Genomic DNA, 27,164 nt, shown 5'->3' with positions numbered 1-27,164 from the left:
GAGACTCAAAGGCAGGCAGGCACACCAACTGATACATTTGAATGATCAACTCCTTTTTCTCATTTCCCTTACACACATAAGCAAACACATAATAACCAATGAATAAATGTCAGGAGTTCACACTCATGAATATATTTCTATACAATTATAAGAAAATGCCTTACCAAGATGTAGACTTTTCCATCATGCCCTTGTATTCTGAATCTAAATGTGCTTCTGGCAGAGGACAGTTCCACGAGACACTGAGCTATAATGTTCTGTACAAACTGAGACCTGTTTTAAAATAAATCAGTCTTCACAGAATATTTTCATAGTAACTATATTTTACAAAACTTAGCCATTGATACCCAGTGAGCCCTAAGAAAACTTTAAATATATGGTGAAGGGTTAAAATTCATGTGCATTTTATATAACAACCTGGTACATGGATTGTGCCAGCTATTTTCCAGACCCAAAGTCCAGAGTTTGGTCAAGAGACCAGAGGTCTAGCAAATAGTGATTAGCTAAGAGAAAGCAGAATAAACAAGATAACATTGCCTTTTTTAAGATATGCTTGGTCAGTAGAAATGCCAGATGTTGAAGCAATAACTGAATAATTATGTTTCAAATTGAACAAAGAATCCCTGTTCCTATTGTATTAGTTTCTTCTGTAGGGAGACGTTCTTTCCACAGATTCAACCTTAAGTTTATGAAAGGTTGGCACATCAGTATAAGATATGGCATCCTCCCACCTGCCTTAAAACACAAAGGAGACAATCTTTATTGCCATATACTTTCACTGTTTCTTTGTTTTAACCCCTAGGAATGTACCTGTTGGACAATCAAAGGAGTTGCTTCATTCCTATGAACCCCAAATCAAAATTCAACATCTATATATTTTATACTAATAACATTTTATCAAAGTATTAATTAAATGTTAACTTGCTAACTTAAGACCATGGGCAGAGACATTATGTAACCTGTTAACCATTGGCTAATGTGCTATCTTGTCTTGCTGAAAAACCCTAATTGCTTGTAATTAGCAATTATATGAAAGCATTGCATAAATTTAGCAAAGTAACAAAGATTGCATATTTAGTCACCAAAAGTCAAACAATGTAAAAAACTTAAGGTTCCAACTACAAAGTTAATTTGACTTTCCGTAATGCCATCTGTACTATATGGTACGCGGTTTACAACAAACGGTAATATATAAAGCTATGCATTCAATTAGAAAAGAGATCACAAGACACAGCAGGTATACTATATGGCTCAGTTAAGAATGCTTTTGCATTTCCTAACTCTGTTATTTTAACAGTGCAGACTTAATACTTTATTAGCATAATATTTAATTAAATACCAAAAAAGTAACTATCCAAAAAGATTAATCTTTACCACTCAACAACATTGTTCCAATAACCAAACTGAGCACATTATCTGATTTCTATACCTTGGTATCATGTCAAAATTTGTTCCAGATTGCTGAATAATCATCTCAGTGACGTAATATTTTGTAGTCCCTAAAAATCAGACAAAAGGAAATTTTTACAACTCAATAAAACAGTACACTTATTTTCTACAGTAATATAATGCATCATCACATTTACTAAACTCCTAGATCAGCATCCAATTAAATGGTGGAAGAGATGTCCGAATTGTTGTTTTGACATGTAGGAGGAGGAGCTGGGTAACTGGTAAAGAAATCAGACATGGCCAAAAGGAAATATCGCTTTAGCTCTTTTTGGAGCTAATCACAAGATCAATATTTTGCCATCTGTATCATTCCCTATTTAACATCAAGCACAACCATTTCCCCCTGGATCCCATATAAATCCAGAGTGGGCAGGAGCCAAAACCCCTGTAGTGACCATTTTAAAAACATGTTATATATTTAAATGCTTGCTGATACCAATTAAAAACTCCTGTCCATTATTTATTATTGCTGTGCCAACCTTGAACAAGAAATGGAAAACACTTAATGGACTAAAATCAGTGTAACTTATGTCAGTACTTCAGTATCCTCTACCAGCCAATGATTCCCCAGTGAATAACAAACACACGGCTCTAACAAGAGTAAACTAAGGGGACTAATTTTCTTCTTTCTTCAAAGAGTGGAAACAATACTTCTCTGTAACAAAGTTAGGTTAACTCAGGACACTGGCCCTCTCTGTATTGATACGTACAGGACCCACACTTCAAGTGCAGACATTTAAAAAAAAAAGTCAGAAGAGGAATTTCTTCAGCTTTGCAGACATAGCTGCTTCCATCCAGGTTATCTTTTTCTTTTAAAATATTTTTGTAGGTATAAAAGAAAAAATATTTTATTTATGAACACAGATTGTATTTTACAAGCTATTTATAGGTTGCTAGATAAGTGCATTTATTAAGTACCTACTTCCATAAACATAAACAAAGACAATATAATGTTTTAAGTGGGGAGATAGAAAAAAGAATAGAAAAAGAAAAACCTTCCCCGCCCCCCCCCCACAGTTGCATCATACAGTGGAGTCGCATCTTACACGGGGGTTAGGTTCTAAAATCAGCGCGTAAGGCGAAAAATCGCATATAGTCAAAATTACCCTTGAAAATCCCATAAATCGTCCATAAAGTATAGTATATGGTTTTGAGTATACAACCCTGTATAGTAATATGTATAAATGTATAATGTATACAGTAATGTACAGTATATAATAAAGAGTACATATGCAAAATATAATTTTACAGTACTGTATTTTTAATTACAGGGGGTAATTACAGGGGGTCGTCAGGGCTTGATGTCGATCCAGGAGACAGAGGTGACAGAAAGCTTGGGTGACGGACAGCGAGTCGTAGACGAAGTGGTTGGCTCTGGTTCAGCTCAAGAAGTTGATTGCGTAGGCTTATTTGCTGCTGGTTGTTTTTCCTTGAAAAACATGGTGATTAGCAACTGTTGCTGTTGTCTCTTGAGCTGCTCAAACATTTCTTGATACGGTCTCAAATCGTCCGTAATACTACGTATGATTTTGAGGCTTCGTTCCATAGAGGGATCGTATTCAGAAATTAAATCATTCAAGTGTTTCGCTGCTTGGTACACTTCAGCAAATTTATGAAGATTCCAACTTGCTGGCTCTTCCTGTTCATCGTCATCATCTTCGTCTTCTGTAGACAATTTTATCAGTTCCTCTAACTCTTCGTTAGTCAGTGTTTCTCTATGGCTCTCAATTAATTCTTCAATTTCTTTCTCAAGGATGTCGACGAAGCCATCACCACCCACTTGCCTGGCCACCTGAACAATGCGTTTCACTTCTTTGTCAATGGTCGGGAAACCCTTAAAATCATTCACACATTCTTTCCATAGGTTTGGCCAACATGCATTGACTGTTTCAGGCTTGATTGCATCCATTGCCTGTTTAATATAAGTGATGCAATCGGCAATGTTGAAGGACTTCCAACACTCCATCACATTAAGATTGGGATCAGCATCCATAGCGCTACGTATCCATGAGAACATAAGCCTCATGTATGTGGCCTTGAAATAGCGAATCATGCCTTGGTCGAGAGGTTGGAGGATGGAGATGGTATTGGGGGGGGAGAAAGACGACTTCAACGTTGTTATGTGCAAACCGGAGTGCTGCAGTGTGGCCAGGAGCATTGTCTACGATCAGCAACACTTTAAAGCCGAGTCCTTTCTCTTCGAGGTACTGCTTGACCTCCGGAATGAAACACTTGTGGAACCAATCCAGAAATAATGCTGCCGTCACCCAAGCCTTTTTATTTGATTGCCAGAACACAGGCAGGAGATTTTTGTTCTTGCCTTTTAGGGCACGGGGATTTGCAGCCCAGTAGAGCAAGCCCGGCTTTATTAAATGCCCAGCCACATTTCCACAAAACAACACAGTGACACGGTCTTTAGCTGCTTTGACGCCAGGGGCTTGTCCTTCTGATTTCAAAATGTAAGTGCGGTTGGGCATTTTTTTCCAGAGCAGCCGAGTCTCGTCAGCATTAAAAACTTATTCCAGAAGATAGCCCTTTTCTTCTATGATTTTCTTTAATTGTTCGGGGTAGGCTTTTGCTGCCTCTTCATTGGCAGATGCAGCTTCATCAGTAGTCTGCACGTTTTTCAGGTTGAAGCGGTTCCTAAAACTGTTAAGCCAACCTTGGCTGGCTTTGAATTCCTTCTCATCAGAAGCTGTCCCTCTTCGGCAGGAGGTTTGAACAGCATGTAGAGGCTAAGAGCCTTTTCTCACAACATGTTGCCATCGATAGGCACACGTTTACGGTTCAGGTCTTCCAGCCATAAGTTTAATGCCTTTTTAGTCGTCACTAAAGTCTTATCACATACCTGGCTCGTCACCTTAGCAGTTATTGGAGCACTTGATGCCACGGCTTGACGAATTTCTCTCTCTCGAATCTTGATGGCACAGATGCTAGATTCGTTGCGGCCATATTTACGCGCCACGTTGGAGACCGACATACCGCCTCTCAATAAGTCCAACACAGCCAGTTTTTCCTCCAGCGTTGGAACAGATCGCTGTTTCTTCGGCTGAGCACCAGATGAAGTAGTTGGCTTGCGTTTAGGGGCCATGTTCTATGAAAAATACGTATCTTTAACCACTAGAATCACACTCAGCGCAGCGAGATGCTCACACTATGAGAGGCACGCGGGAACTGAGACCGACTGAGGGAACAGCAGATTCATGTCTCCCATCTCACGCTCACTCCGGGGCATACGCTCATTGAGTGGAATGCTGGGTGGAATCGCCCGCACTATTTACAGGTATCTTGTTGTTTTTCTTTTTTTTGCCGAGCGTGTATAGTTGAATTCGCGTAAGTTAAATGCGCGTATGATGCGACTCACCTGTATACACTTTTGTACACAAGCAGCTAATACAATATGGCTAGTTCCAGGTACAAAAACAAGTACAAACAACTGTAGCACTGCTATACATCTGTGAGCAGATATTGCAAATCTGGGGTTTCTTGCAGGTAGATGCATGGATATCCGGGGCAGAGTCATTCTGCATGAGTATCAGTATCCCAGTTCAGTGCCTTTATTTGTCCTTGAATGCTAGGAACTAAAATATAAAGACTTCAGCCTGGTTTTAGGACATTGGAATTTGAGCAGAAGTTTTGTTTCTTCTATTGTCTGGCGCAACAAATCACAATTTTGGGATTCTCTTTCATGAGAAGTAATCTAGTAATACACTTCCTTGTGGCTATTAATAATCTGAATTAGCATCATTCTTTGTTATGAAGGTTTGAGGAGAGTCCCTTAGAACCTTTTGCTTATACCAAAGTGTGTTTCAAAAGTTCCATGTAAGCTTTTATGCTAGTGGGACTAGACTATTTGGGTATGCGGGCAGTCCCAGAAAGTGTGCGCGCGCGCCTGGTGAATCATTTGCTCATATCCTTTTTAGCAGAAGTTGTGGCTGAATAAATTCATTTTGTTGGCGAATACAGAGATGTAGAAGTAGTACATAACTTGTCTATTTCAGCATCTTTCAGCACTGTTTAGAGTTTGGCGATTAGCACTGTAGATCTGACCATCTGAGCCTATACAGTGTATCTTTAAAGTTAGACACTGGTAGCTGTATGTCTGCTCAGGCAGCTGGTGTGGAGACAGTAGTAAAGAGAGATAAAAATTCATATTTCTAAAATCAGATTTTTGGAATTTGTATGGTTGTGCTGTTTGTTCAAACGATTTCAGGGCTGAGAATTACGTGAGTTGATCTAAGGGAGTCACTTTATTCTCTAGCCACCAAGTGATTTTTTCATAGAAAAGGTAAAGGGCAAAGTCTGGGCTTTTTGGCATATATATTAGATGAGCCCCTCCCAATCATTTCCCCATGCATGGAAGCACAAGTGCCAGAGCAGTAGAACTCCATGATGCACTAGTTAGGTTAAAAATTCCTGTGCAAGCTCTTCAGATCATAGCTAGCCCTTTTCTGCAGCAGAAATACATGAGGCCCATTGGGTCAGAGCCTCTGTCTGTCTGCATCTGTCATCTCTTGTCTCAGTCTGAAGCCCTTTGGGGTATGGACCATCATTTGTTCTGTGTTTGTACAGCACCTAACACAGTGGGGACCTGGTTCACTACTAGGCTTATACCACTATGAACAACAAACAACACTTATTTATGGCTCTGTTCCCTGCATTCCCCCCCGACTGCAGCCTCAGACATGGGGAGGCTTTCTCTGAGCCAGCAATGAGCACTCAGCTTCCTTGTGGGCTTAAGAAGGGCATGGTTGCTGATTGGATAGACAGAAGGATTCAACATAAGCCTATCGGCTCCTGCAAACACATGGGGAGCACTTATAAACCCTTGCCCTTGCTCTGGGGCACCATTCTGCTCTAAGAAGAAAAACTTCCCCTTCCCTGACCTGGGATTAAAGCAGGACCAGGAATTTTCTCTCACTGTCAGACTGGCCTGGACAGTGTGGGTTTTTTCACCTTCCTCTTAGGAGCCCCAGGATCTAGAAGGTAGGTGAGGTTGTAAAATTCATTTTGTCACAACTTGGCAGGTGTCCAGTACAGGTACTCAGTCAATAGGGTGTCTAGTTCCCTGATAAACCAGAACTGGAAGCAGATTAGAAGGCATCTCCTAAAGAAGGCGGGTAACAGGGCTGGGGCTTCCAATGTCTTGCACAGTGAGGAGACAACCACCTCTTCCCCAACCCTTTACCTCTTGTACAAGGGGAGGGCAGTGGGGTCCGATTGTGCTAGGACTCGTTTAACAGGGTGAAGGGCTGACGGTAGTCCTCTAGGAGGTGGAATGGAGGAGTGAGGGCGCTGAAGCAGCTCTTCACCAGGATTACAAAGGATGGATGATCTTCACTGGATGAGTTATTGCCAAATAGTTCCCAGATGTGTTACTTAATAAAAGTTGTGGCCCAGTTAAACCACATTCCTAGTTAAACCACATTCTAGTCTTTCTTTCAGTGTTGACTGGGACAATGCATTTGCAATCCAATTAACTGAGACTTAAAATAGTTTTGTACCAATGTTGTTATCCATGTTGTCATGGGTGCCAATCAAATGACAGTATGACCTAAAATAGAGCCTCATCACAGAACTAGTTTGATGCAGTAGCACATTAAGCATAGATAGGCTCTGTATTTGAGACCTGCTTATTCTACATTTAATGCAGCACTGACATTTCTCTCCTTTTTATATTTGTCAGTTCCATCATAGGAAACAAAAAGCTTAGTGAAAATAATAAATAACCAGTCTGCCAAACACTCCTCAGGACACCAGGAGATTGGCCCAACAATGTAGAAAGTAAAATCTTAAAGCAAATGTCAGGCACAAAAACTGAAAACAGAGGAAAATTTTATTTTACATTTACCAAGGTAGTTGTCCCCGAATTTTTACTAATGGTGAGAGAAATTTGATTTCTCAGAGGGCAATTAAAGCTGCAACGCATTTAGGACAATTATATTTTACAAGGTATAATACAGCGTGTAGATTGAAGTAGTTTAAACTTCTAGTTAAAACTAGTGCTCCTGCACTGAAAGTGACCAGTGGGCAGTAATGCCCTCACTCCTCAGAGTGCCGCATTGTAAAGGTTTAATTAATATACTGAAAGTAGGAAAAAATTAAAATTAAAAAAGAAATAATAGGTAAGGATTAAAAACCAAAGTAACAAAAATAGTGGCAGTTAACGTAACAAAAATCAGAACTAACAAATGTCTAGGTAACTCATATTATATATATATATATATATATATATATATATAAAAAATTAACATTTATATTTTTTTAATGGAACTAACAGCCTTCACCCTGACCACACTGCTTATATGACAAGTCCTTTTCTCCCACCCTTTTATCTGTCTTTGTCTTTACAGATTTTTAAGCTCTTTGGGACGGGGGGACCTTATCTTCCTATAGATCTGTACAGCATCGTGCACATTTTATATCCTTTATATAATATAAATAAATAATACATACCACTCCCAGGCAATAAATCGCAACTCAAATATTTATATATAATATTACAGATCTATAGATATACATAACAGTATTAACACAGTCTGGACACATATTATGAACTCCTATTTTACAATATGTTTTTGCAAACATGCATATAAATTACTCCTCTGTACAAATATTACTAACAAATATTGTCTACAAGACTATTAATTTGAACATTTAGTCCAGAACATTTTAAATACACTAAGATAAAACACCACAGTACTTCAATGTTAATTTCTTATAGATTGATTAATTAAGGTGACTAACAAATTTCAAATGAATCAACTTCACACAGTTTTTGCCAACTTTTGAGCTATGAGACTTTATAGCCTTTTCTACTGTATTAGTTATAGTTGATAGGAAGTAAATTTTTGTTCAAAGAAATTAACATTTGCACATGATCTATAAAAAGTTTATTCTACCTTATTTTGTTTAGAGGGACTATACGAAAGACAAACTGCATACTTGAGCTTATATTAGTTATGTAGTTCAGACCTAATCTATATACTAAACAAAATTTACTAAAGTACACAAAGTATGCATTCCACGATTAATTGCAAATGTGTCCATGATATTCTAGGTAGATATCTTTTAAAAGCTAAATCTAAATGCTTGTGTTCATATTTAAATCTCTAACCATTATTTCAGCTCAGAGTTGTTCATATCACAACTCCGGGTCTATGCTACAAATCCACTTTATAACAGAGCAAGCGGCATGGTTCAAACATATAAAAAGGAACATTCATTTTGCTAAGTGTTAAAATACAGAGAACAATATGGCCAGATGCACTACATAAACAAGGATCAAAATAAATTACTGGGGCCAATAACCTCATAGTTTTGACAGTGGAAACAATCTCACCCTTTCAGAAGTGAAAGAGAAGAACCCACAGGAATCAACTCAGCATCCTATTGATAAATTATTTTTCTCCAGAACTTTTAACCTCTAGTGTTTAGTGAGTGAGCCAACCAAGTATGGTTTTGTTTGTGTAATCCATACCTGATGATACTGTCTCTCCCAGCATTGCCTTGCAGCGCTTACAAATTACTCTAGCATTTTCCTTTGATTTCTGTAGGACAAGAGAAATGTCATTTAAATGTCATTCAACTCTTCTGAAAAAGAATGTATAATTTTAACATACTCTCCAGAGTGCATAGTGAACTTTATACTTCACTTCTCAGAATGTTTATGTACATAGAGATGTGTCTTGGCTATTTCATTCACTGCAGCCTTCTAAACTTTCTGAGTTACTTAGAAGTTGTGTGTTTGATTTAAATCTTACAGTACACTGATGACACTATACAAATTAAACCCAGAGTTCATATTTAAATTGAATATTGTTTAAACGATATAACTGAGCTCAACACTTACCTTCATTCATATTATTTCATTAGCAAGATTTTTGCATCTAGTATCTACACAATCAGCATTATACCTGTTCATTTGGGGTATATGTGAAGCAAATATGTTTCACATGGGCATTTGTATAGGCTTAGTAAAGTTTGAAAAAGAAAACTTTCAACTTGAAAAATCATATTGAAGCCTGACTAACTTGTACCTACACAGAAAAGTAACACCTACGATTATTATAAATAAAACAAGTTAGTGGGGGGGAAAAAAACTGTTTTTTCCATTTATTGTATGGTCACCAATAAAAGATGGTCATCATTTTCCATTGTTTCCAACTGTAATGAAGCCACCCTTTCACTAAAGCCAGCGTACCTCTCAACTTTAAAACCTTCATGTGTGATACAAGCCACCAAAACGTATGACAAATGACCAAATGTAATTTGTGTGTTTCTGCCTACTGTACCATAAATGACAGATCATCTTTTCTCATAATAGGACATTTTTTAAAGAATGTTTCCTCATTGTATGATGTAAAGGTATGACCTTAGATTGTATTATAATTACATCTAGAAACAAAGAATGTAGGCAATACGTATAAGATTAGGGACTGTATTCTAGAATGCAGTGACTTCAAAAAAAGGACTTAATGGTAACGATAGATTACCTTGGGAGCTCATGTTGTTTATGCTGTAGCTAAGATCATGAACATAATCCTTCCATGTATAAGCAGAGAAATATTGAGTACGAGTAGAGAAGTGGTATTATCTCTGTATACAGCATTAGTGAGACAGTTACTGGAATACTGTGTTGAGTTCTGGAGTCCATACTTCAAAAAAAAAAGGACGTTGAAAAATTGGAAAGGCTTCCAAAAAAAAAAGCTACAAGAAAAAAAAAAAAAAAAAAAAAAAAAAAAGCTACAAGAATGATTCATAGTCTGGAAAACATCTCTTATGAAGCTCAATCTACTTTGATTAAGAGATGACTTGATCACTGTCTTCAAGTACCTACATGGGGAAGAGATTTCTGACAGTAGCTCTTTAACTAGCAGAAAAAGACATAACAAAATCCCAAGGTTGAAAGCTGAAGCTAGATAAATTCAAGCTAGGAATAAAGTACAAATTTTTTTAAGGGTGAGTGTAATTAACCATTGGAACAACTCACATAGAAAATCCACCCTGTGTCTGTCACATGAAGACTTTAAATCAAGAATGGATATTTATCTAAAAAATATGCTATAGCTCAAGTTATGGGTTTGATGCCAGAATTACTGGGTGAGATTCTTTAGCTTGTGTTGTGCAGGAGATCAGACTAGATAATTATAGTGGTCCATTCTGGTCTTAAAAATGTATCAATTTGGGAATATTAGAGAGGTGGGTTCTACTCCTAGCTCTGCTAAAAGGAACCTTATGCAATCCCTCAGGTAATTTATTAGTGAAATGGGATTGTCCTGAGTCCAAAGGTAGGACTGCACAGAAATATAAACAGTGTGTGGTATAGATGAGATCTGAATTCATGATCTCCTGGCTCCCAGCTCTGTGTATCTTCCCACAGACTAAACAATATTTGGACAGAGATGGGAACCTGATTCAGCTCAAACGCTGTACATTTGAGAATTCTACTTGCCAGGTGAAGGTGAGGCTGCCCCTAGTAAGAATGCTCTTGTTTCTAATGCGACTGAATCACCGCTGCCCTCAGGGAAGACGTCTACTTCCTATTTCCTATGATTAGGAAACTGAGGAGACAGTCTATCCTGCAAACTTCAACTGAGGCAGGAAACACCGACCAAGATTCTAGTGGGAACACAAGGGTAGTAATTCTCTAGCCTCTGCTGACTTTTTACAGCCTTAACAGGATAAATTACATGAGAAATGTGGATCTCATTGTACTGGAGTTGGAGCCAATAAAGACAGATGCACAGTTCGTCCCCTTTCCCAACTCCTGCCCCTTACTCTCCCCCAAAAGTTGTAGAGTAGAACTAACTTTCTTTCTTTTCTTCTTCCTGACAGGGAGTAAGGAGACTGGGTTTCTTAACACCCAATAAATGAAGGCAGGTTGGGGAGCTATAAGCACAGTATTCCTCAGATAACTACTATTTGAGTGCTTTTTCTGCTAAAAGTTACATGCAGTGGCTGAGAATTGTGCAGTATGGTACCTAAAAACACTGAGAACTCAGTGGTATCACTGCTTGAAGAAAAAGGATGATACTTTTAGCCAGACTAATTAAATCAATATATCTATGTGACAACTTGCAGCTGCTGGCAATCTGCAGATGGAGGCGGATCCTCTCCTAATATTTTTTGTGTGTGTTTCTATTTCTAAGGATCCTTGATATTGTCTTAGGGAAAATATTTTCCCCAAGAGATACTATTAGGATGCTGTGTGACCATGTGACATTTAAAATCCGTGTTACATCATTAGACTAAAATGTGAGCAATATGTTTTCCATGGCAGAACATTGTCTTGGTCCCACAGGAGGCTGCAGAGGATTGTTTAAGTATCTCTGCTATATTCCTACTACTGTTTTGGTCATGGGCAAACACTCTCCAATAACTGTTATGCAATTAAAAAGGAACTTTCATACTAGTGCAGACTGCATGAATATACTATAAAATGAGAACATTTGTGCCAACAGCAATCTGTGTTGTCTGTAACTTTCTATAAGTTTCTCCAGATTATGGAAGAATTTTGTATTTCAATATGAATTTTTCCCTGATTAGTCCAGTTTCTGCTTGATCTTAAAGTTGTGCTCATTTGATTGGTAACTGACTGATGCTAGAAATTAGAATTTCAGTGCAAGTGCGATACAAGGGTTTTCAAACAACCAAGTAAGAAATCTTGATATCAAGGCAATTTTTAGGAAGTGAATATGGAGATTCATCACATTCAAAAAAATCTTTGGGTGCCTCTTCACTGAAGACTTGTCTCATTTCTAATGGAGCTGGTCGGACTACACTGGTCTAAATAGCAGTAGTGCGGTGCATCTAAATGAGCCATTTTGTTTCAGGTGCAGCTGCCCAATGTCTACACCTGCAAGTGCTTCAGCTGCACCCCTCACCTGGCTACCCTCTCTCACAGTCCCCCTTGCATTCCTGTGAAAGCAGTTGCTTGTGGGAGATTTGAAAGTCCAAAGGATGTGGGAGAAGGGGCTTGTACTGCCCTAACTCTCTTGGAATCACAACTATTTCAGCAATATTTTCTAAATATAGAGCCATGCTGAACAGACTGAGCTTACTCTTTGTTCAGAGAGAGAAATTTCAGCTAATGAATCACCTAGCATCTCAAGAAACCCAGAAGAGGGCATGGAAGGTGTTCATTCAACCATGGGAAGAGGCAGAGACTGAGACCAGCAGTGCATGGAATTCATACTGCGACTTACTGAGCGGCTCAGCCTGTTTAATCCTAGCCTAACAAGCCCAGTAAGTTACTTGAAGGCAGTATTTGCAAGGCAAGTGCAGCTTTTGCATCAGAACCACGACAAAGTGGTGGGACAAAGATATTCCCAAAACATGGGTCCATCTTTGCATCTCTAACCCTCGCCCCCTTGCATTGTGGGAACATAAATAAATATTATATCTGGACCCAAACCACATCCTGATTTTGACAAGTTCTTGTATAGCCAAACTGTTTTGTTCATATTTACTTCTTAGTGTCCAGCAAAGTTTCAGCAAATGTAGTTACCCTTCGATTCCACCCATTCTTAGCTTTTGGGTTTTATTTTGCTATTCTTTGATTGACATCTTCCTATCACATCACAGGTACAGTTTTAATTAACTACCCATCTGATTATACAAAGCCTGTAGCAACAGACCACTGTTTCCATTTCAGTCTAATCAACGGTGATCCAAAGATTTTGCTTCTTCACTGTCTGACGATATGAAATCCCATTTGCTTTACTCGGTCTTCTTTGCAAGTACTAGGTTCTCTGAACAGTATTTTTACAATGATTCCAAGTGTATTTCAAGGAAGAGGTTTCTGAATCATTTCTTGTGTACCTAGGTGATATTAAGATTAGGAGCAATTGCTGTGAAAATGCTAGAATTTAGTCTGGTTCCTAGACAACAGATGTCAACAACTCTACAAGCCCCGAATTTCATAAAGATCTTTCACAGAAGTGTCCACTCCCCAAAATAAAATTAAAAAAATAATTAAAAAGTCACACTTTGAGATTTATTAAAACAAAATACTTTACCAAGGTAGGGCCCCTCTCAGAAGCAGAATGTTCAGTCTCTGAATGGACTATTTCAGTTCCAGGCACATGTGACTCACTTCCTGAATTCACCAGAAAGTAAGTGTGTCCAAGAAAACAGTCGTTATTCTGAGGGTGAAGAGCACTGTTGGCAAAGGGATTGGGGTGGCAGCACCACTCCTCAACCAAAGCACTCCAGTTTTCACTTGGTAGGGGAAGAACTCGGAGAAACGTCCTAATAGAGGAAAGAAAACAAGATATTTCAATCTATTACAAGCATTTCTAAGGCACCTGTCATCAATGGGTCTGAACACACTGCAAAAAAACAAGCAAACATGAGATTCCCCCAAAAAGAAAGAGCTGGCCTTCCCTCCTCCTGTAAAAGGTACATACTTATAGATGTTGAAGCCCATTGGATGAATTCTGAGAAGGCAATGGCAGCAACTCATGACAAGATTATTTGGGAAATGGCTGCATAAACAGGTGAATCTTACATCATGCCCAACAGGTGGAAAGACTCAGGCTCAGCCTGATCTCCAGCAATTATACTACAGAAATTGGCATTGACAACTAGTGAAGTGAACAATGAGATAAAAATAAAATACATCAAGTTATAGTCATGAAAAACATAATAATGAGCATTTTAAAAAATTCTCTTTAAAGTTCTCATCTCTCTCTTTTACATCAGACGTCCATGCAACATCAATACAGGTCTCTCTGCAGTATACACTCACCAAGGTCAGTTATGCATTCTGAAGGCCTTCCATGCTCACAGGGAGGCAATCAGACTTTGAAGCAAAACAAAGCAAACAAAATAAAAAATGCTATAGTGCTTTTACTTGCACTGGATAATGCAACCTGAAGTTAGACTCAAATTTAATTTACAAAAGTCACACATGCCTCAAAACACCTTATTATATTTCATGATGCCTCAAAGCCAGAATACACACACAAAGCTATACAAGAACAATTCCATTTGTCTGAAACACCTACACACTATTTTCTTGCATACAGTTTCTGTTTGAACATCTGGCCTATGAAAAGCAAAAGTTAAATTCTATTTTTTTTAAACAGTAACTCTTCTCTTATTCCTCCTCAGTGCATGTTTTTATGCCTACTTTAATAAAAAGTCAAATATTTGAAATACAGTAGTTACTCCTTAAACCAATATAATCCAAACATACATACAGAAAAATGTTTCATAACATCTTTTTGTTTTTAAATGGTCATATTACCCACAACCTCCTAAGCCTGACTACAATTCCCCAGATATGTTCCTCTAGTCCCACAGATGTGTTGTTTTTCTTAAGTGCACAGAGCTCTCAGTCTCACTCATTTACAGTGAAGCAAATTCTACACTTTTGCCCAAATGCTGGACAATGGCTAGATGCACAGTCACTTCCACACATCCCATGTCATTCTCTAGGCTGTTTGTTGCAAGATTTTGAGGCCATTCTTTGAGCTTCCTTGTGTGTTTTCCTCTCATGCCTATCTTTCTCTTTCTGCTGCCTTCTATGTACAGTTTCTTGTCTCCTTACTTAAAGCCTGCATTTGCAATTTTGCCTGCTTTACCACTTTGCAAATGTATATGTTTTTTTCTAAAGTTAGCTCACAATCTCTGAGCAAACGCTCACATATTTTCCCATCGCTGCAGTCCACCACCACCATGTCTCCCATCAGGAGGTCTCTTAAGAGGCCAATACTTTCCTGGGTACCTTCTGTATTCTTGTGCAGAAGTGAAATATTTCATAGGTTTCCTTCTTTCTAGATAACAAAATAGATTTCAGATTGTATTAGCACCTTATCAAAATCAATACTGTCTGCAGATGAGTTGAAATATATTAAAAAAATCTATTTAAAGGACACCCCAACATTCACCACTGTCATGTAATTAGGATGTCTTATACAAATTATGCCTTGTGAGGTGTCATTCTAAAAGTCTTGATCTGCCAGACAGTAATACCTCATTGGATTGTATGTGCTATTGTTGTATCTGAAGTAATACATAACACATATGTAGTGTTGCTGAAACATGTCTTGAGGTGTCCACAGGCATGTCCACAGGCAGCCTTTTGGGTACGAGAGTAAAAAGGCCAAACAATGTTAATGGCTCATTGAGGAAATGCACACAAGCACAAGGATTACCCCAGGAACTGTGTACAATAGAAACCTCTCAGAGATAGCACTACACAATGGGAACTATTTGACCCAGGTCACAGCAAAAGAGCTTTCCAGCAAGTGGGGAGAAGATATAAAAGGGGGGAAATGACATTATGAGGGGACCTCACTCTCCCTGCAACAACACACCTAAGGAACAAAGACTGAACTGTGGGACGTCATGGTCCCAGGCTAGAAGGATTTTTAGCCTATGTATGAAAACCTGGGAAAGCCAAGGCAACTTGTGCCTTAAGAATCTGCCAGCCTGTTTATCACTCAGGGTGACAATTTGGTAATTTATATCCTACATATCTAGTGTGTTAAGCTCAGTTTGCACTTTTTGTTTATTTACTAAGGTAATCTGCTTTGTTCTGTTTCCTATCCCTTATTATCACTTAAAATTTTCCTTTTGTAGTTAATAAATGTATTTCTTGTTTATACCAAAACCCAGTTTGTGCAACTCATAACTCGGGGGGGGGCAGAAGCTGTGCATATCTCCCTCCACATTGAAGGGGGGGTGATTTTTATGAGCTTGCGCTGTGCAGATCTCTCTATACAGCGCAAGACAATATTATTATGGGTTTACATATCAAAGGAGGTGAGCACATGAGTGCTGGGCAATCCCTTAGCTGAGACCTCCCACAGAGAACTGATCGCAGGCTCTATGTGATTCTACAGCTAGGTGTGTCCCTACCTGTGTGTATGCTGGAAAGGGGCTTGAGAACCTGTCACATCAACACAGATTAAGGGAAACACAGGCTGCTGGGACAGGTGGGCTCAGTGGGACCCCAGCACGTCTTGTGGCACCCCGAAAGGGGGGTTCCAACCCCTCACACAGCTATCCTTACAAATTCTGTAGTGTAGCTATGACAAGGCTTGGCAAGCCAGTCAATTGACCACCTATTATTTGACCATAGTCAAAAACTGTCAAATGTTCCAGCATGAACGCCTTGATGCACAAAGCGGCCTACTTTATTGATTGCATCATACTTCCATTCTTTCATTTTTTAGAACTTCATTTTATTGTGTTTGGCATTTTTCTGAGTTAAAATAACTTTAAGTAACTTTTTTTTTAATTAGGCATAAGTACCTTTCTAAGACTAAGCCTACTGGAGACCATCAAGTCTTACTGTTTTATTACTGTTCTAATAAATTAGTGCTTTAAAATATTTGATCATTTTTGACATTATCTCATAATATTCAACCAATATTTGTTCCATCAACTAACCAGTTATTTTGGGGCTTGTCAAATGCCTTATCCAATCTTCCTTACTGCTCTCAAATCCATCCACTCCTATTACTACATGGTGTTCTTTGCTTTACAGCAACTAGAGTTGTATTTAACAATTATATTTGTTTTCTTCAAGCATTATGTAACATAAACCAACAAAGCCTGCTGTAAACTGGCACCTGTCAATGTCTGATCTGCACCTGCAGCCCAGAGCCCCCACCTTGCCTTGCCAGACAGAGACCTTTAGTCTCCACCAAGTACCCCACACAGCCTTACATAACAATAGCAGCTGCAGCATTGCCACAGCTTGCCTCATATGGGGGGCTGCAGAGCCCTCCTAAACAGACCATCTACCCCCTTGGCTTGGCCATCCTATGCAGAAATACAGCTTTTCTATTACATTTTGGGCCTTGTACATCTGTCAGTGGGAAGCCAGGATCTGGGCCCTTATCTGTCTCTAGAACTGGATAAATGACATCAAATTAATGCAGCACTAGTTCAGTTTTAGAAGAGTTTGAATTGTATTGAGCAATGATTCACTCAAGCTGATCTAATACAACAACATGGGCTTATTAGGGGTCCAGTCCCTCAATGGGACCCCACGCTATTGTAAGGCTCTACCCACACAGGGTCCTATATTGGAAGAAGACTCTGTTTCAGATTTTCTTCTCTCTTTTAATTTATATAATACCCCAAAACTGCAGTCCAACATTAACATTATTTTTAGAAAGTATACATTAAAATCCTCTCTATTGAAAATCTATTTGCATTATAAAATTTAAAAATAAAATTGTATGACTTGATGTAGATTACCCCGCCCCAAAACCTTCATTGAATTTAGAATAATATACCTTTCTTTAAAAAGCAACAGAGGGTCCTGTGGCACCTTTAAGACTAACAGAAGTATTGGAGCATAAGCTTTTGTGGGTGAATGCCCACTTCATCCGACGCAACAACACAGGAAGAAGAACTCCACATGGACTCCTCCTGAGGGTCGAAATGACAGTCTGGACCTATACATAGAATGCTTCCGCCGACGTGCACAGGCAGAAATTGTGGAAAAACAACATCGCTTGCCTCATAACCTAAGTCGTGCAGAATGCAATGCCATCCACAGCCTCAGAAACCACCCTGACATTATCAAAGAGGCTGATAAAGAAGGTGCTGTTGTCATCATGAACAGGTCTGACTACCAGAAGGAGGCTGCCAGACAACTCTCCAATACCAAATTCTACAGGCCACTTTCCTCAGATCCCACTGAGGAATACACTAAGAAACTGCACCATCTACTCAGGACACTCCCTACACTAACACAGGAACAAATCAACATACCATTAGAACCCCGACCGGGGTTATTCTATCTACTACCCAAGATCCACAAACCTGGAAATCCTGGACGCCCCATCATCTCTGGCATTGGCACTCTCACTGAAGGACTGTCTGGATATGTGGACTCCCTACTCAGACCCTACGTCACCAGCACTCCCAGCTATCTCCGTGACACCACTGATTTCCTGAGAAAACTACAATGCATTGGTGACCTCCCAGAAAACACCATCCTAGCCACCATGGATGTAGAGGCTCTCTACACAAACATCCCACACACAGATGGAATACAAGCTGTCAGGAACAGTATCCCTGATGATGCCACAGCACAACTGGTTGCTGAGCTCTGTGACTTTATCCTCACGCACAATTATTTCAAATTTGGTGACAATATATACCTCCAGACCAGTGGCACCGCCATGGGCACCCGCATGGCCCCACAACATTTTTATGGCTGACCCGGAACAACGCTTCCTCAGCTCTCGTCCACTCACGCCCCTTCTCTACCTACACTACATTGATGACATCTTCATCATCTGGACCCATGGGAAGGAGACCCTGGAAGAATTCCACCATGATTTCAACAGCTTCCACCCCACCATCAACATCAGACCAATCTACATGGGAGGTCCACTTCCTAGACACCACAGTACAAATAAGCGATGGCCACGTTAACACCACCCTATACCGAAAACCCACCGACCGCTACGCCTACCTTCATGCCTCCAGCTTTCACCCCGGACACACCACACGATCCATCGTCTACAGCCAAGCGCTGAGGTACAACCGCATCTGCTCCAACCCCTCAGACAGAGACCAACACCTACAAGATCTTCACCAAGCATTCTCAAAACTACGATACCCACACAAGGAAATAAAGAAACAAATCAACAGAGCCAGACGTGTACCCAGAAGCCTCCTGCTACAAGACAGGCCCAAAAAAGAAACCAACAGAACCCCACTGGCCATCACCTACAGTCCTCAGCTTAAACCTCTCCAACGCATCATCAGTGATCTACAACCCATCCTGGACAATGATCCCTCACTTTCACAGACCTTGGGAGGCAGGCCAGTCCTCGCCCACAGACAACCCGCCAACCTTAAGCATATTGTCACCAGCAACCACGCACTGCACCATAACAACTCTAACTCAGGAACCAACCCATGCAACAAACCTCAATGCCAACTCTGCCCACATATCTACACCAGCAACACCATCACAGGACCTAACCAGATCAGCTACAACATCACCGGCTCATTCACCTGCACGTCCACCAATGTTATATATATATACCATCATGTGCCAGCAATGCCCCTCTGCTATGTACATTGGCCAAACTGGACAGTCACTACGCAAGAGGATAAATGGACACAAGTCAGATATCAGGAATGGCAATATACAAAAACCTGTAGAACACTTCAACCTCCCTGGCCACACAATAGCAGATGTAAAGGTAGCCATCTTACAGCAAAAAAACTTCAGGACCAGACTCCAAAGAGAAACTGCTGAGCTCCAGTTCATTTGCAAATTTGACACCATCAGATCAGGATTAAACAAAGACTGTGAATGGCTATCCAACTACAGAAGCAGTTTCTCCTCCCTTAGTGTTCACACCTCAACTACTAGCAGAGCACCTCACCCTCCCTGATTGAACTAACCTCGTTATCTCCATACTGATTTATACCTGCCTCTGGAAATTTCCATTACTTGCGTCTGATGAAGTGGGCATTCACCCACGAAAGCTTATGCTCCAATACTTCTGTTAGTCTTAAAGGTGCCACAGGACCCTCTGTTGCTTTTTACAGATTCAGACTAACACGGCTACCCCTCTGATACTTGATACCTTTCTTTAACATAAATTAAGTAGTCAGATGTTTGCTCTACACATAAAACTTGGGAATTCAGTCATAACAGTAAATGTAATGCAATAATTAAAAAACACTCTATTCTGCATTTGATTTTTCAATGCACATATAAAGCACTTGTGTAGCAAAAATAATTTTTTGGCCTAATGGAAAGGGCAATCTCCTTAAAAGATAAATTCATGAAAATTAATTTAAGTTACATTCTGCTCTACTCTCTGAAAGCTACTGAATGACAGAAGCAAAGCCCTGAAAGGCGTACTTTTTGTCTATAACCTCCTCTTCTACAGTATAATCAGTAGGAAAGAAAAAAGCATCCTGAAATCTCTGCAGCTTTCAGGCCATGGAAAATCTGACAACCTTCCCTACATTGGGTAGTATGGAAGGGGCAGAGGGCATGATTCTGGATCTCTGGAGAGCCATGAGACTCGTGGAAAGAATCAGGCTCTAACCCAGTGGATCTCTGATCATCTGCAAGGAAAACCTGCCCTCCACACATCTCTGCAACCTTCTTCCCCTCCCACCCCCCCCAACATCTATGTTATCACAAGCTATCTGTCATACGCTACCCCTCTCTCTGGTGATGCCAAAGCCAGAGGGAACTAATGTTGTTTCTAACAGCATTAACTACAATACTGACTTCAGCTTGGAAATGAGGCAGTGTGGGAAACGAGAACACAAGATACAGTGGCAGCTACCCTGCTCCATCCTGTCATACCTTCCAGATCTCTGTAGCCAAACCAAGCACCAGAGGCTTCCTGAAAGGAGAAAAGCATGGTGGAGAGCCATTGCCACGCCCCACACACTTCAGCCTTTTATTCCAATTTGATCTTCTGTGTGCTCAGGCGTGGAGAAGAGTGCAGTATCCATTCATATAGTAAATAAATTAAAATTTGAAACAATGTTTATTTGGGGATGGAAATGCCTCTGATAGCATTCAACTGAAAATATCACAAATACTACTGACAAGAACTTAACAAGTTCTGGTCATTCTTTAAATATATAAAAATAAAACACAAATTAGCTGCTAAAACACTTCATAAGGAACAGCCATGGAATCATCATTTGGTTACACTCGAGTAAGTCATAAATCAGTACAGCTGATGGCAATATAATAGAAACGGATTACATTTGAATTGCCAATTTGAATATTAGGAGTGACACAGATCCTAAGAGATAGCAAGTACGTCTGTTAGAATGTGCACATGTTCAGCTGAAGCTGTCAAATTGCTCATCACGACAGCTAGACAACTCTGCACTAAAATTCACGGTCAATCTGCAGACTTTGTAAGAGAGAGAGATAAGGCAGACACACAAAGTTCAGGTACAGCTTACACACTTCTGAAGGTTCAGGGCTGCTCAAATCTGGGAAGCCGATTTGGCCCATTTAGCAGTAGGAGTCCAATAAAAAGTTCAGCTCGAGATATTAACTTTCCCAAGTTTGGAGGAGTTCGGATCTAGGATTTTGAAATCTTGGGAACAGGGGGAATGGGAGAGAGTGTCCTAACAGCTACAGATGTTACTGGGCACAGGCCCCATCCTCCACGTGCCAAGCTTCTTCAAGTCCTGTAGTAGAGAGTGCTCAGCACATGGGGTTCCACAGAAGCACACTAACCACTACAGAAAATCTCTTCAGAAAAATTGTATTATACTTCTTTATTATGACTCTATAACTTTCAGGGCAAAGGGCTAATTTTACCCTTTCCCTGGGAGACAAAAGGTAGCTTTCCACCAACACCTACTCTGGTTGGTCACACTATAAGTACAACTTGTTGACAAGGGAGAATTTATAGGACAGAATGAGCAGAATCAAACAGGATTCCCGAAATGCAGAAGGATACAAAAACATGTATACATTTATATTTAAAAAGTGCTCCTAAAGCTATAATTAATTAATAATCATTAACATTTCTTAAACAAACAATCTCTTTGACTTAAACGTTCCCTGCAGTATTTGCAATACAACATACTGAAGTGCTTTGTTAGTGTAGGACAACCAGAAAAGGAAACTGACTAATAAATACACTTACCTCTTATCTATGGATGAAAAGCCCTATACCTCAAAACACAGAAGAGAATAAGACTCATCATCCTCATTCCACAGATGGGGAGTCTGAGGCAGACAGACAGACGAAATGACTTGTCTGCTACAGTGCAGAGCCAGGAAAGGAACCCAGATCTCCTAAATTCCTGTCCAGTGCCCTAACCACTGAAACACATTGTCTCCCCTAGTCTCTTGTTATTTTCCACTTTGAGTGACATTCCAAAAGTAAACAAATAGCGTAAATGATGAAAGATTTGTTTCAGATAATTTCACTTTTAACAATCTCTGGTGTACATGAGTAACAGGTGAGGAGGCTTTTAAAAATATGACTTTTAACCTGTCCATCTTAGAGCATGAGTAACACGAATAGCAACCACTCCTAACAGAATATTAGGAAACAATAGGAAAGGGATAGATAATAAGACAGAAAATATCATATTGCCTCTATATAAATCCATGGTACGCTCACATCTTGCATACTGCGCAGATGTGGTTGCCTCGTCTCAAAAAAAAAGATATATAGGAACTGGAAAATGTACAGAAAAGGACAACAAAAATTATTAGGGGTATGGAACAGCTTCCATATGAGGAGAGATTAATAAGACTGGGACTTTTCAGCTTGGAAAAGAGACAACTAAAGGGGGATATGATAGAGGTCTATAAAATCTTGACTGGTGTGGAGAAAGTAAATAAGGAAGTACTATTTACTCCTTCTCATAACACAAGAACTAGAGGTCACCAAATGAAATTAATCAGCAGCAGATTTAAAACAAACAAATGGAAGTATTTCTTCACACAACGCACAGTCAACCTGTGGAACTCCTTGCCAGAGGATGTTGTGAAGGCCAAAACTATAACAGGGTTCAAAAAAGAACTAGATAAATTCATGGAGACTAGGTCCATCAATGCCTATTAGCCAGGATGGGCAGGAATGGTGTCCCTAGCCTCTGTTTGCCAGAAGCTGGGAATGGGTGACAGGAGATGGACCACTTGATGATTACCTGTTCTGTTCATTCCCTCTGAAGCACTTGGCACTGGCCACTGTCGGAAGACAGGATACTGGGCTTGCTGGACCTTTGGTCTGACCCAGTATGGCCGTTTTTATGTTCTTATGTTATGCAGCATTTATTAATATAAAACATAAAACTATTTCTTACCGTTCTTTTATTATGATTTCACCACAAGATTGACAGTAAAAGGTGCAACTCTTCTTTGCCTTCAGACTTTCACTCAAAGTTGAAATTAATTCTACAGATATTAAAGAGGACATAATAAACATCAAGTTCCTGTTGAATCTACATAAATTTGCACATAAAAAACTTGGGTATCCACTCATTAGCTCCAGAAAGCTGAGATTCTAACTACTACAAGCAAGAAGAAAAATATTGACATTCCACACACCAAATTCTTTGTACACTTCAAAATTCTGCCTGCTTACAAGAAGAGAACAGGCAAGCAGAGCTGAAGGAAGACCCATATTCACAGCATCTAGCATTTACTGTAATGAATACACGCTGTATTTGAATGGTCATTTTTAACAGTTTTACAAGCTTCATGTTGGAGAGGCTGAAGTTGTGTCAGGGTCAAGAGGATCCTTGTAAAGTTACATTTAGATCAAATTAAATCTTAACCCTGTTAATGTAAGCTCTACTGATCTCTGGCTTTGCTGTGTGATGGTGCCTCCCTTAACTTACCACACTAGATATTTGGGGGGGGGGGAGAGGGGGAGGAGCAATAGTCTAAACTGTCAACCAAGTACAGGTATATAACATAGCAACAAAACATGCTCTCTCTCAAAAAATGACAGTTTCCAATATAGCAATACCCTCTGCTGGCCAGCAAAGAGAAAACACTACAACTAAAGCCAGTTCAGACAGCATATTTCCCCAGTTATAACAGAGAACTAAAAATAATCAATAAATATGACTGAATCAAAACAAAGCTACAAGTGTACCATTGTGGACAGATTAATTTGAACTGCAGAAGTAGCCAGCATATGCCACATTTTCAAAACTGGAGCCCTAAGTTGCCATAGTGAAAAATTAGGGCTGTCAATTAATTGCAGTTAACTCACATGATTAACTCAAAAAAATTAATCGCTATTAAAAAAATTTATCGCGATTAATTGCACTGTTAAACAACAGAATACCAACTGAAATGTATTAAATATTTTGGGATGTTTTCTACATTTTCATATATATTGATTTCAGTTAAAACACAGAATACAATGTGTACAGTGCTCGCTTTATATTTTAATTACAAATATTTGAAAAATACTATTTCTTTTGTTTTTTACAGTGCAAATATTTGTAATCAAAAATATAAAGCGAGCACTGTACACTTTGTATTCTGTGTTGTAATTGAAATCAATATATTTGAAAATGTAGAAAACATCCCAAAATATTTAAATACATAGTATTCTATTATTGTTTAATCGCTTGACAGCCCTAGTTATTTTCTCACCTTGTTTTTCTCTATGTTCGAAATAACTTGTAAAAAGTCTCAGATTATCCATAAACAAAAATTATATTTTCTAAACAATGGCCTTGCTTTTCTTCTTCTCAAGGAATTTGGTATACAGTGTCTAAATCAAAGGAAAACAAAATAATTGGTCACCCTTACTTGTATTTGAATCTGCTTGAACTTGCAGCCTCACATGTAAACCATCTCCAACTATATACTGTAGTCCTCGACAGGAAGAAGGAACAATCCTGACCTCTGCAGGAAAGCTGATCATCTTGCAGGCTTGACAACTTTTTATTTCTAATGATCCTGGAGCCACTGTAATATCCACTGGCAAATTTCCTGCTTTTGGCTCACTAGAGATTTAAAATACACATAAATTTTTATATCAGAAAGAAAGCTTTACAATGAGGGTTTAGTCATACATAATGTTGACTTGTTTAAACAAACAAATTTTCTCAAAGTTGAAATGCTTCTGACTTTTATTTATTTAAATTTTGTGGCTGTGGATGATGCAATTTTTTGTTGAGTCCAACATTAAGAAATGTATATGGATTAAAACCAAAAATTAATGCATACTTTTCTACAATCCACAAATATTTGTCTCCAAATTAGTACACACAAGATTTATTTATTGGGAAATAAGATGGCAATGTAACTGTTTTTCTTTAACCTAAAACCGTGAAACAAAAATGTGACGGGAAAAATAGTTTCAACTGTCAAAAATCCCAGCCACGTATCAAAATTACACAAAAATGAGAGACAGTACGATGTTTACATGTTTAAAAGATCATGTGGGAGGGGTCACAATAATTATAAATAAAATGTTCAGTCTTTCTCCCATTTAAATCACCAGCAAAATTCCCATCAAATTGCATGTGGATAGAACTGGGTCCAAGGTATCTGAACCTGAATTCCTTGCACTCATAATTCCCACTGAACCCTCAGAGTAGATTAAAACTAGAAGAGGAAATATCAGTTCCTAATGTTAATAGTTGCCTGTTCCCAGACCACACTATGAGGGAGGCAGAAAAACAGACCTTTGTTAATTAGAAGAAACCAACACATTTAAATGTGGAAACAGTATTTTGCAGAAATCACAGAGGAAAAAGTCACTTTTAATACTTTCTGTATGGGTTTGATGTGCCTTTGAAATTCACTGGGCCAACTGTTTCCAAGATTCATAGTAAGTAGTATGATATTCGTTTTCATCCACATTTTTCACTTTTTATTACATATGGAATGCATTTTGCTGATTTCTGCAGTCAAGATATTGAACTTCACAAATCATGTACAGTGCCCACATAATAGATTTTGACGCATTTGCAAATGTTATTGTTGAAAGTTACTTATGTATTTGTTGAGGGAGGGGAAGCCGGGCAAACAGGTTTATTTGCGCAATTAAGTTTGGAATTCAAAGAATATATGAAACAGAATCAGATAAATACCTCAGTAAATAGAGGAACATCATCTAAATGCTTTTCGGTTGATATATAATGATTTTTAAGATTAGAAATTACATTAAGAGTAAAATTAGAAACTAAGACTACTTGGGGAGATTACGCGGTGCTGGGATAGCGACTACACGCACAAGGGGAATGCTGAAGGACTGTGCTTAGGTAACCACCAGTCAAGCAACACAAGGAGCCTTGGGTACATCAAAATGCCAACAGAACAGTAAAAGGGGGGGGGGGCACGTTCTTGTCACCCAAGTGGTTGCACCTGAATGACCCCAGAACTCCAGCCGCCACAAGAGCCAGGCTTGCAGATGCGCTGTCCCCACCGTGCCTCCAAAAGACCCGTGAGCAGGAGCTCCTGAGCAGGCACGGCTAGGCAGCAAGGTAAGGGGCTCGGCCCCGCGCAGGGAGAGGGAAGCGGACACAGCCGCTCCTCAGCAATACCGGATAATCAGCAGCCCGCTCTGCATCCTCCGCCTGATCTCCAGGAAAACTGACTCCTCCATGTGCGCGCCGCCCGAAGCTCTCTGCCCGGGCGCCTGATGTTACGGGGCTATGGAACGCCCAGGCTACTCCCGGTCAAGCTGCCCGCCGGTGAACCCACGTGGAGAGGGGACTGTCTGAACCCAGCCCAGGAAGCTTTTTCAGCGAAGAAGGAACAAGAGCAGAGCATGCTTGTGCCGCCCTCCCTGCCGCCCCAACAGCGCCCTCTGGAACTGCAGTGCCCGCCCTGCACACCGCACAGAGATAAGAGCCTCCCACAAAGCGGACTTCGCTTCTGGGGAGTGCCACGCTATCCCATCCTAGTAACTAGGGTGACCAGATGTCCCGATTTTATAGGGACAATCCCAATTTTTGTGTCTTTTTCTTATATAGGCTCCTATTAATCCCCTCACCCCTGACCCAATTTTTCACATTTGCTGTCTGGTCACCCTACCAGTAACAGAGAGAGCTGATCTTGCTCCCAGTAGCCAGCTTTGAGCTCTGCCAGTTACCCACCTCCTGCAAGACCAGAACATATTCACTGCTGGGCTAAGAAGTGCTTCTTCACCTGAGTATCCCCAATGACCCTGCTCAGGAAAGAAGGGGTTGCAGGAGTTAAACTTGTGTTTATAATGCCCCATGTAATTTTACAGCGCTGGAGAAATGTTTTA

At 39.7% G+C, this 27,164-nt stretch overlaps 1 protein-coding gene across 1 annotated transcript in view; it reads right to left on the bottom strand.

Annotated features, from left to right (window-relative positions):
* The window catches only part of UBE3D (ubiquitin protein ligase E3D), a 37,931-nt gene extending 11,327 nt beyond the window's left edge, over positions 1-26,604 (bottom strand). The window contains exons 1-7 of the mRNA XM_024193204.3: positions 26,455-26,604; positions 24,713-24,909; positions 23,248-23,338; positions 13,473-13,704; positions 8,933-9,002; positions 1,430-1,499; positions 165-273 (exon numbers count right to left, since the gene is read on the bottom strand). Of these exons, the coding sequence (XP_024048972.2) occupies positions 165-273; positions 1,430-1,499; positions 8,933-9,002; positions 13,473-13,704; positions 23,248-23,338; positions 24,713-24,909; positions 26,455-26,516 (831 nt within the window). The 5' untranslated portion in view covers positions 26,517-26,604. The remainder of the gene's footprint in view (positions 1-164; positions 274-1,429; positions 1,500-8,932; positions 9,003-13,472; positions 13,705-23,247; positions 23,339-24,712; positions 24,910-26,454) is intronic.
* Between the last annotated feature and the right edge of the window lie 560 nt (positions 26,605-27,164).

Source organism: Terrapene carolina, unplaced genomic scaffold (assembly GCF_002925995.2).
Source record: "Terrapene carolina triunguis isolate 2854851 unplaced genomic scaffold, T_m_triunguis-2.0 Scaffold42, whole genome shotgun sequence".
Classification (NCBI taxonomy): domain Eukaryota; kingdom Metazoa; phylum Chordata; order Testudines; family Emydidae; genus Terrapene; species Terrapene triunguis.
The sequence above is the reverse complement of the archived record's forward strand: the minus strand, read 5'-3'. Positions and strand labels throughout refer to the sequence as shown.